Below are 11174 nucleotides of genomic sequence, written 5' to 3' on the forward strand. Positions count from 1 at the left end.
CAGCCACCAGGGGAATGCCACTGTACAGCCACCAGGGGAATGCCACTGTACAGCCACCAGGGGAATGCAGAGGAGGAACACAATGAGGGAAATCACCCATTTTTAGTTAACCTTTATTTTAACTAGGCAAGTCAGTTGAATAACTAATTCTTATTTACAATGACGGACTGTTGGGTACAACCTACCCATACCATCACAGTTCATTAGGAGAGTTTCTACCTCACTGTTGCGTACGACCCCGGTGAAGTCAGCCTGGGGTGGAATGAAGACATGTAGCTCTGCCTCGTACGCCCCTTCTCCTCGGTTCTCCGCGGTCACCTCCAGGGTCAAGGGGTTATCGTCTCCAATGTAGATCTCCTTCTGGTCACTTGTGGTAAAATTAAAAAAAAAAAAAGACAATTAATGGAAAAAGATCTAGAACAACGTCACTGTTTCCAGAACCACACTGTTCTGGCGATGATACGTTCCCTGTAACTAGGCCAGCACAGCTGGGCTTGGCTAGCTATGTTAGTCCTCATAGCCTTATATACTGAAAGAGGAGGACCACTCACCTCACTACAGACAGCTTGAGGTCTGGCTTGCAGATGTTGTCATCTCCACAGTCCAGTAGGATATGGGCCTGAAAAATATTGTCCCAAGTAGACAGTTTGTTTACCCCCCAAAAAAAACTTTACCCATCCCTCACCACTCAACCAGAGGAGGCTCCAACAGAGGAGGAAGGGGAGGACCATCCTCCTCAGTGGATTTCATAAAAAATAGTGAAACATTTAAAAAAAGTTATCCTTTTAAAAGATAAAACTATACTGAATATATTCACATCATCCAAGTAATTGATTAAAACACACAATGTTTTGCAATGAAGGTCTACAGTAGCCTCAACAGCACTCTGTTAGGTAGCACCGTGGTGTAACCGGAGGACAGCTAGCTTCCGTCCTCCTCTGGGTACATTGACTTCAATACAAAACCTAGGAGGCTCGTAGTTCACAACCCCCTTCCATAGACTTACACAGTAATTATGACAACTTCCGGAGGACGTCCTCCAACCATGAACTGACATGTTGTCCACCCAATCAAAGGATCAGAGAATTAATCTAGTACTGAAAGCATAAGTTACAGCTACAGCTAGCACTGCAGTGTATAAAATGTGGTGAGTAGTTGACTCAAAGTGAGAGAAAGACAATTAGTTGAAGTTAAACAAAAAAATAAAATAAACTAAATTAAGGAGATTCAGCAGAAAGAGAGCTATATTTCATTGTATTTTTCTTCTTAGTTTACCTTTCGCTTCCTTAGCTAATGCAGCTAATTTAGCCTACTCAACAACCTGACTCAAACAGAGAGGAATGCTATTGACGTTCGCTAGCTAGCTGGCTAAAGCTATCCAACACAGGAAATCTTCTAAGTCAAGGTAAGCTTTTGGTTTTATTAATTTACCAGGCGATGTAACTGCTAAACTGCTTGCTGTACACTGTACTGAGTAATTGTACACACAGATTGGATTGTTTTACTAACACGTTAGCTTGTTGGCTATAACGTAAGCTGTGTAAAAGGTTAGCGGTTATGGTAAGAAGCTTTGGCTTGGAGGGGTGTTTGTGCCTGGTCACAGACGGCTGTTGTGTCGTACACTAAAGTCCACAAGCCAAGGGAAAAGGTGAGAGGAGGAGAGAGCGAAGATGCGAGAAGGAATTCTACAACGAACAAAGTGACGACGCTGTATGTGTCTGCTGAGAAAGCGAACTGTGAGGATGATCAGGGGTGTCCCTGATCCCATCCCCACGATTCTGTCGCAAAATGTTTCTTTAAAAAACGGAAGCAAACGGAACAGAACGGGGAGGGACCTAGCTAAATTTGTCCAATAGGAACGCTTGATTTAGTTGCAAAATGTAAAGTTTTGGAACGGTATTCCCTATATAGTGCACTACTTTAGACCAGGACTCATAGGGATCTGATTAAAAGTAGTGCACTATATAGGGCATAGGGTGCCATTTGGGACGAAGCCTTAGGTAAAGCGGTACCTGTTTGGAGATGTTGGTGGGCGTAGACTGGTCCAGGATGGGCAGTAGGCCGGTCTTATCTGCAGCCTGCTGGTAGTCCAGACTAAACTCCATGAACACAGAGATGGGAGTGATCTTATCCCGGAACTCAGAGTCGTCCTGCAGAGCAGAGGGTTGTGGTTTAGTAACTAGTCATCCTACAGAGGGTTGTGGTTTAGTAACTAGTCATCCTACAGAGGGTTGTGGTTTAGTAACTAGTCATCCTACAGAGGGTTGTGGTTTAGTAACTAGTCATCCTACAGAGGGTTGTGGTTTAGTAACTACTCATCCTACAGAGCAGAGGGTTGTGGTTTAGTAACTAGTCATCCTACAGAGGGTTGTGGTTTAGTACCTAGTCATCCTGCAGAGGGTTGTGGTTTAGTACCTAGTCATCCTGCAGTGCAGAGGGTTGTGGTTTAGTAACTAGTCATCCTACAGAGCAGAGGGTTGTGGTTTAGTAACTAGTCATCCTACAGAGGGTTGTGGTTTAGTAACTAGTCATCCTACAGAGGGTTGTGGTTTAGTACCTAGTCATCCTGCAGAGCAGAGGGTTGTGGTTTAGTAACTAGTCATCCTACAGAGCAGAGGGTTGTGGTTTAGTAACTAGTCATCCTACAGAGGGTTGTGGTTTAGTAACTAGTCATCCTACAGAGGGTTGTGGTTTAGTAACTAGTCATCCTACAGAGGGTTGTGGTTTAGTAACTAGTCATCCTACAGAGGGTTGTGGTTTAGTAACTAGTCATCCTACAGAGGGTTGTGGTTTAGTAACTAGTCATCCTACAGAGGGTTGTGGTTTAGTAACTAGTCATCCTACAGAGGGTTGTGGTTTAGTACCTAGTCATCCTGCAGAGCAGAGGGTTGTGGTTTAGTAACTAGTCATCCTACAGAGCAGAGGGTTGTGGTTTAGTAACTAGTCATCCTACAGAGGGTTGTGGTTTAGTAACTAGTCATCCTACAGAGGGTTGTGGTTTAGTAACTAGTCATCCTACAGAGGGTTGTGGTTTAGTAACTAGTCATCCTACAGAGGGTTGTGGTTTAGTAACTACTCATCCTACAGAGCAGAGGGTTGTGGTTTAGTAACTAGTCATCCTACAGAGGGTTGTGGTTTAGTAACTAGTCATCCTACAGAGGGTTGTGGTTTAGTAACTAGTCATTCTACAGAGGGTTGTGGTTTAGTAACTAGTCATCCTACAGAGGGTTGCGGTTTAGTAACTAGTCATCCTACAGAGGGTTGTGGTTTAGTAACTAGTCATCCTACAGAGCAGAGGGTTGTGGTTTAGTAACTAGTCATCCTACAGAGGGTTGTGGTTTAGTAACTAGTCATCCTACAGAGGGTTGTGGTTTAGTAACTAGTCATCCTACAGAGGGTTGTGGTTTAGTAACTAGTCATCCTACAGAGGGTTGTGGTTTAGTAACTAGTCATCCTACAGAGGGTTGTGGTTTAGTAACTAGTCATCCTACAGAGGGTTGTGGTTTAGTAACTACTCATCCTACAGAGCAGAGGGTTGTGGTTTAGTAACTAGTCATCCTACAGAGGGTTGTGGTTTAGTACCTAGTCATCCTGCAGAGGGTTGTGGTTTAGTACCTAGTCATCCTGCAGAGCAGAGGGTTGTGGTTTAGTAACTAGTCATCCTACAGAGCAGAGGGTTGTGGTTTAGTAACTAGTCATCCTACAGAGGGTTGTGGTTTAGTAACTAGTCATCCTACAGAGGGTTGTGGTTTAGTACCTAGTCATCCTGCAGAGCAGAGGGTTGTGGTTTAGTAACTAGTCATCCTACAGAGCAGAGGGTTGTGGTTTAGTAACTAGTCATCCTACAGAGGGTTGTGGTTTAGTAACTAGTCATCCTACAGAGGGTTGTGGTTTAGTAACTAGTCATCCTACAGAGGGTTGTGGTTTAGTAACTAGTCATCCTACAGAGGGTTGTGGTTTAGTAACTAGTCATCCTACAGAGGGTTGTGGTTTAGTAACTAGTCATCCTACAGAGGGTTGTGGTTTAGTAACTAGTCATCCTACAGAGGGTTGTGGTTTAGTACCTAGTCATCCTGCAGAGCAGAGGGTTGTGGTTTAGTAACTAGTCATCCTACAGAGCAGAGGGTTGTGGTTTAGTAACTAGTCATCCTACAGAGGGTTGTGGTTTAGTAACTAGTCATCCTACAGAGGGTTGTGGTTTAGTAACTAGTCATCCTACAGAGGGTTGTGGTTTAGTAACTAGTCATCCTACAGAGGGTTGTGGTTTAGTAACTACTCATCCTACAGAGCAGAGGGTTGTGGTTTAGTAACTAGTCATCCTACAGAGGGTTGTGGTTTAGTAACTAGTCATCCTACAGAGGGTTGTGGTTTAGTAACTAGTCATTCTACAGAGGGTTGTGGTTTAGTAACTAGTCATCCTACAGAGGGTTGCGGTTTAGTAACTAGTCATCCTACAGAGGGTTGTGGTTTAGTAACTAGTCATCCTACAGAGCAGAGGGTTGTGGTTTAGTAACTAGTCATCCTACAGAGGGTTGTGGTTTAGTAACTAGTCATCCTACAGAGGGTTGTGGTTTAGTAACTAGTCATCCTACAGAGGGTTGTGGTTTAGTAACTAGTCATCCTACAGAGCAGAGGGTTGTGGTTTAGTAACTAGTCATCCTACAGAGCAGAGGGTTGTGGTTTAGTAACTAGTCATCCTACAGAGCAGAGGGTTGTGGTTTAGTAACTAGTCATCCTAGAGAGGGTTGTGGTTTAGTAACTAGTCATCCTACAGAGGGTTGTGGTTTAGTAACTAGTCATCCTACAGAGGGTTGTGGTTTAGTACCTAGTCATCCTACAGAGGGCTGTGGTTTAGTAACTAGTCATCCTACAGAGCAGAGGGTTGTGGTTTAGTAACTAGTCATCCTACAGAGGGTTGTGGTTTAGTAACTAGTCATCCTACAGAGGGTTGTGGTTTAGTAACTAGTCATCCTACAGAGGGTTGTGGTTTAGTAACTAGTCATCCTACAGAGGGTTGTGGTTCAGTAACTAGTCATCCTACAGAGGGTTGTGGTTTAGTAACTAGTCATCCTACAGAGGGTTGTGGTTTAGTAACTAGTCATCCTACAGAGGGTTGTGGTTTAGTAACTAGTCATCCTACAGAGGGTTGTGGTTTAGTAACTAGTCATCCTACAGAGCAGAGGGTTGTGGTTTAGTAACTAGTCATCCTACAGAGGGTTGTGGTTTAGTAACTAGTCATCCTACAGAGCAGAGGGTTGTGGTTTAGTAACTAGTCATCCTACAGAGGGTTGTGGTTTAGTAACAAGTCATCCTACAGAGGGTTGTGGTTTAGTAACTAGTCATCCTACAGAGGGTTGTGGTTTAGTAACTAGTCATCCTACAGAGGGTTGTGGTTTATTAACTAGTCATCCTACAGAGGGTTGTGGTTTAGTAACTAGTCATCCTACAGAGGGTTGTGGTTTAGTAACTAGTCATCCTACAGAGGGTTGTGGTTTAGTAACTAGTCATCCTACAGAGGGTTGTGGTTTAGTAACTAGTCATCCTACAGAGGGTTGTGGTTTAGTAACTAGTCATCCATCCCACAGAGGGTTGCGGTTTAGTAACTAGTCATCCTACAGAGCAGAGGGTTGTGGTTTAGTAACTAGTCATCCTACATAGCAGAGGGTTGTGGTTTAGTAACTAGTCATCCTACAGAGGGTTGTGGTTTAGTAACTAGTCATCCTACAGAGCAGAGGGTTGTGGTTTAGTAACTAGTCATCCTACATAGCAGAGGGTTGTGGTTTAGTAACTAGTCATCCTACAGAGGGTTGTGGTTTAGTAACTAGTCATCCTACAGAGCAGAGGGTTGTGGTTTAGTAACTAGTCATCCTACAGAGGATTGTGGTTTAGTAACTAGTCATCCTACAGAGGGTTGTGGTTTAGTAACTAGTCATCCTACAGAGCAGAGGGTTGTGGTTTAGTAACTTCTACACATGGAAACGCTAGAGCAACAAGAATCCATGAACAAAAACACACTGCATACAGAATCAATGCCTAAAGTTCACAGGATGAAACTGTCTCCTAATTCCAAACCAATTCCTAGCCCCTACACACTTCTGGAGATCTGAAAAAAAATGGGTATATTGAAGGGTATATTGTCCTATCCTCTCAGATCATATGAGGGGGTCTTGTTAAGGGATGGTCCATTTCCTTCGGACAACTCACTATGAGAAAGGCTTCTTGCTCCTCGCAGGCTGGTCCTCGGCCGTTGCTGACCGTCATGTTCTTGGTGTACCGGGATGTCTTGCCGTGGAGGAACAGAACTCTCTTTGTCGCCCCCTTGTGTTTGTGTTTGTCCAACACCAGGTCAACCTGGAACTCTGACAAGGACACAGACTGACTGACAATGAGGCCGGGACTAACTAGCTAACAGTCACTGAGCGATAGTTCTAACAGTCACTGAGCGATAGTTCTAACAGTCACCGAGCGATAGTTCTAACAGTCACTGAGAGATAGTTCTAACAGTCACTGAGAGATAGTTCTAACAGTCACTGAGAGATAGTTCTAACAGTCACTGAGAGATAGTTCTAACAGTCACTGAGCGATAGTTCTAACAGTCACTGAGAGATAGTTCTAACAGTCACTGAGCGATAGTTCTAACAGTCACTGAGCGATAGTTCTAACAGTCACTGAGCGATAGTTCTAACAGTCACTGAGCGATAGTTCTAACAGTCACCGAGCGATAGTTCTAACAGTCACCGAGCGATAGTTCTAACAGTCACCGAGCGATAGTTCTAACAGTCACCGAGCGATAGTTCTAACAGTCACCGAGCGATAGTTCTAACAGTCACCGAGCGATAGTTCTAACCGTCACTGAGCGATAGTTCTAACAGTCACTGAGCGATAGTTCTAACAGTCACTGAGCGATAGTTCTAACAGTCACTGAGCGATAGTTCTAACAGTCACTGAGCGATAGTTCTAACAGTCACTGAGCGATAGTTCTAACAGTCACCGAGCGATAGTTCTAACAGTCACTGAGCGATAGTTCTAACAGTCACTAGTTCTAACAGTCACCGAGCGATAGTTCTAAAAGTCAGTAGTTCTAACAGTCACTGAGCGATAGTTCTAACAGTCACTGAGTTTCTAACAGTCACTGAGCGATAGTTCTAACAGTCACTGAGCGATAGTTCTAACAGTCATAGTTTCTAACAGTCACTGAGCGATAGTTCTAACAGTCACTGAGCGATAGTTCTAACAGTCACTGAGCGATAGTTCTAACAGTCACTGAGCGATAGTTCTAACAGTCACCGAGCGATAGTTCTAACAGTCACCGAGCGATAGTTCTAACAGTCACCGAGCGATAGTTCTAACAGTCACTGAGCGATAGTTCTAACAGTCACTGAGCGATAGTTCTAACAGTCACTGAGCGATAGTTCTAACAGTCACTGAGCGATAGTTCTAACAGTAATGGCATCAGTTGTGATATGAGCAATGCTTTCAGGGGGAAATCACTAATTTCCAAAAAGACACACATCATAAGACGAACAGATGGCACAGAGTTTACATCTCCACTTTAGACCAGCTGTAGGTTCCTTATCGAGAACTCTCCTTTTTCTGACCACAAAAACACAGCTATTTGATCCTCTTGCTTCGTACAGTAGCAAGAAGACGGTTCTAGTTTCCTGCAACAGTAGCTAATAGAATAAGACGGTTCTAGTTTCCTGCAACAGTAGCTAATAGAATAAGACGGTTCTAGTTTCCTGCAACAGTAGCTAATAGAATAGACGGTTCTAGTTTCCTGCAACAGTAGCTAATAGAATAGACGGTTCTAGTTTCCTGCAACAGTAGCTAATAGAATAAGACGGTTCTAGTTTCCTGCAACAGTAGCTATGAGAACAAGAAGACGGTTCTAGTTTCCTGCAACAGTAGCTAATAGAATAAGACGGTTCTAGTTTCCTGCAACAGTAGCTAATAGAATAAGACGGTTCTAGTTTCCTGCAACAGTAGCTAATAGAATATACGTTTCTAGTTTCCTGCAACACTACCCATTTGATGGGAGTCGGGGGGACATGAGCAGAAGTTCAAAGGCCTCTCGAGAAATAATGAATTGGGAGCGTCGTCTGTGCTCTCCCATGTGGCGCTGGGTCCTACTCATTAGAAAAAAGACTCAACTGAAACAGGAATGGGGCTATCTGAACTTGTCCAATAAGAAATGTACGTTTTCATTTCTGTTGCAAAACGTTTTGCTACAGTGTGCCCTAATGAACACGGCCCAGAGTCTGGGAGCCATTACACACACAGAGACAAAGACAGACAGACCGAGCGTGTTGCCATGTAACTGATGCAAAGCCAGATGGAGGCTTTTAAAAACCTTACACCACACAGCAGGCTGTCCTACTGGGAACGGAGCTGAGCTCACACTTACTAGCCTGAAGCTGTACTCTTAACAGGCTGGGTAACAGACTTAGTCCAGCCAGACAGGATGTCTTTATACAGAGACAAGAGGTGAGCCGTGGTTCTGTTGCCACGGTGATGTGTCCCAAATGGCACCCTGTTCTCTTTATAGTGCACTACTTTTAACCAGGGTCCATAGGGCTCAGGTCAAAAGGTAGTGCACTACTTTTAACCAGGGTCCATAGGGCTCAGGTCAAAAGGTAGTGCACTACTTTTAACCAGGGTCCATAGGGCTCAGGTCAAAAGGTAGTGCACTACTTTTAACCAGGGTCCATAGGGCTCAGGTCAAAAGGTAGTGCACTACTTTTAACCAGGGTCCATAGGGCTCAGGTCAAAAGGTAGTGCACTACTTTTAACCAGGGTCCATAGGGCTCAGGTCAAAAGGTAGTGCACTATGTAGGGAATTAGGGTGGCATTTGGGATGCATCGCTGTTTCAGAGAAATAGAGGGAGACGGATAGCTGCGTTTTTTTGTGACCGTAAAGGAGAGTTCTCTGTAAGTACAGCTGGAGGACAACTAGACAACTTTGTCTAAAGTGGCGTTTGTTGCGTAGCAGAGAGCCCCCGTAGGGATCCAATGTAGTGTAAAGAAGTAGATGTCCTTCAGATACTCACTCAGTGAGGCTGGGGCGCTTCTCCCACTCGCCTTCACACAGTACTTCACTTTGAAACTGAGGGGAGACACAATAAATAAATCGCCATGTACTTACATCTCGTAGACACAACTGAAAACAATTGAAATCCAACTCTAAAAGCACTAATAGTGTTCCCTACGGGCCACAGAGTTCTCTGCGGGCCACAGTGTTCTCTGCGGGCCACAGTGTTCTCTGCGGGCCACAGTGTTCTCTGTGTGTACAGTTTAAACATGAGGTTACCAGACAGGAAGTCTGTCTGTACAGTTTAAACATGGGATTACCAGACAGGAAGTCTGTCTGAACAGTTTAAACATGATGTTACCAGGCAGGAAGTCTGTCTGTACAGTTTAAACATGAGGTTACCAGACAGGAAGTCTGTCTGTACAGTTTAAACATGAGGTTACCAGACAGGAAGTCTGTCTGAACAGTTTAAACATGAGGTTACCAGACAGGAAGTTTGTGTGTGTTACAAACAGCACAAAGGGAGAACAAGAGTATGCCATATTAACATATAGTTCTTCTCAAACAAAGGCTTGCAAGTGTAACTTGCTAATACACTGTGTGGACTGTGTAGCTAATGAAGACCCACCCCCACCCCCCCAACCTGTGTAGCCAATGAAGACCCACCCCCAACCCCCCAACCTGTGTAGCCAATGAAGACCCACCCCCACCCCCAACCTGTGTAGCCAATGAAGACCCACCCCCAACCCCCAACCTGTGTAGCCAATGAAGACCCACCCCCACCCCCCAACCTGTGTAGCCAATGAAGACCCACCTCCAACCTGTGTAGCCAATGAAGACCCACCCCCACCCCCCCAACCTGTGTAGCCAATGAAGACCCACCCCCAACCTGTGTAGCCAATGAAGACCCACCCCCAACCAATGCATCGCACAGAGACATTCATATTTTCTCTCATAAGAAAGTGAAAATCTGTGTGTCACGCACCAGGACACCGGTGTGTCATGGTCAAGCAGTTTGCAGTTCCTATCCTGTGGGTTGAGGATCTGAGGGCTGATGTCCAAGGTGGCGTTAACACTGATGACCGGCCGGGCCCTGGGGATCAAAGGTCAGAGGTCAGACCATAAACAACAGCGGTGAGCACAGCGCAACCTCCGACAAAAGGAAAGCATCCATGAACCCTGCGGCCCAAACGGGCACCCTTTTCCCTTTATAGAGCACTATGTGTAACGAATAGGGTGTGGGGTAAGTCTGAAGCTATAGCCACCGTGTCCCCTCTGTCCCCTAAAATGGCACACTATTCCCTTTATAGTGCACTACTTTAGACCAGGGTCCATAGGGCGCAATTTGGGACACATGTTGAGACTAAGGTCGAAAGGTGCTGCTGTCTTCTTTCCTTTTTTTATGGAAGACTTCTAAAAGCCCAGGGGGAGATCTATCCTGACAGATCACAGGGGGAGATCTATCCTGACAGATCACAGGGGGAGATCTATCCTGACAGCTCACAGGGGGAGATCTATCCTGACAGATCACAGGGGGAGATCTATCCTGACAGATCACAGGGGGAGATCTATCCTGACAGATCACAGGGGGAGATCTATCCTGACAGCTCACAGGGGGAGATCTATCCTGACAGATCACAGGGGGAGATCTATCCTGACAGATCACAGGGGGAGATCTATCCTGACAGCTCACAGGGGGAGATCTATCCTGACAGATCACGGGGGGAGATCTATCCTGACAACTCACGGGGGGAGATCTATCCTGACAGATCACAGGGGGAGATCTATCCTGACAGATCACGGGGGGAGATCTATCCTGACAGCTCACGGGGGGAGATCTATCCTGACAGCTCACGGGGGGAGATCTATCCTGACAGCTCACAGGGGGAGATCTATCCTGACAGATCACAGGGGGAGATCTATCCTGACAGCTCACAGGGGGAGATCTATCCTGACAGATCACAGGGGGAGATCTATCCTGACAGCTCACGGGGAGATCTATCCTGACAGCTCACGGGGGAGATCTATCCTGACAGCTCACAGGGGGAGATCTATCCTGACAGCTCACAGGGGGAGATCTATCCTGACAGATCACGGGGGGAGATCTATCCTGACAGTTCACAGGGGGAGATCTATCCTGACAGCT

The 11174-nt window shown here is 45.4% G+C and overlaps 1 protein-coding gene across 1 annotated transcript in view; it reads right to left on the minus strand.

Annotated features, from left to right (window-relative positions):
• The window catches only part of LOC118380878 (integrin alpha-V-like), an 88293-nt gene that overhangs the window by 34479 nt on the left and 42640 nt on the right, over window positions 1–11174 (minus strand). Inside the window, exons 14-19 of the mRNA XM_052492591.1 lie at window positions 10014–10121; window positions 9048–9103; window positions 6205–6359; window positions 2013–2150; window positions 552–619; window positions 220–367 (exon numbers count right to left, since the gene is read on the minus strand). Coding sequence (XP_052348551.1) covers window positions 220–367; window positions 552–619; window positions 2013–2150; window positions 6205–6359; window positions 9048–9103; window positions 10014–10121 — 673 coding nt within the window. The remainder of the gene's footprint in view (window positions 1–219; window positions 368–551; window positions 620–2012; window positions 2151–6204; window positions 6360–9047; window positions 9104–10013; window positions 10122–11174) is intronic.

This window comes from Oncorhynchus keta, chromosome 34 (genome assembly GCF_023373465.1).
Source record: "Oncorhynchus keta strain PuntledgeMale-10-30-2019 chromosome 34, Oket_V2, whole genome shotgun sequence".
Lineage (NCBI taxonomy): Eukaryota > Metazoa > Chordata > Actinopteri > Salmoniformes > Salmonidae > Oncorhynchus > Oncorhynchus keta.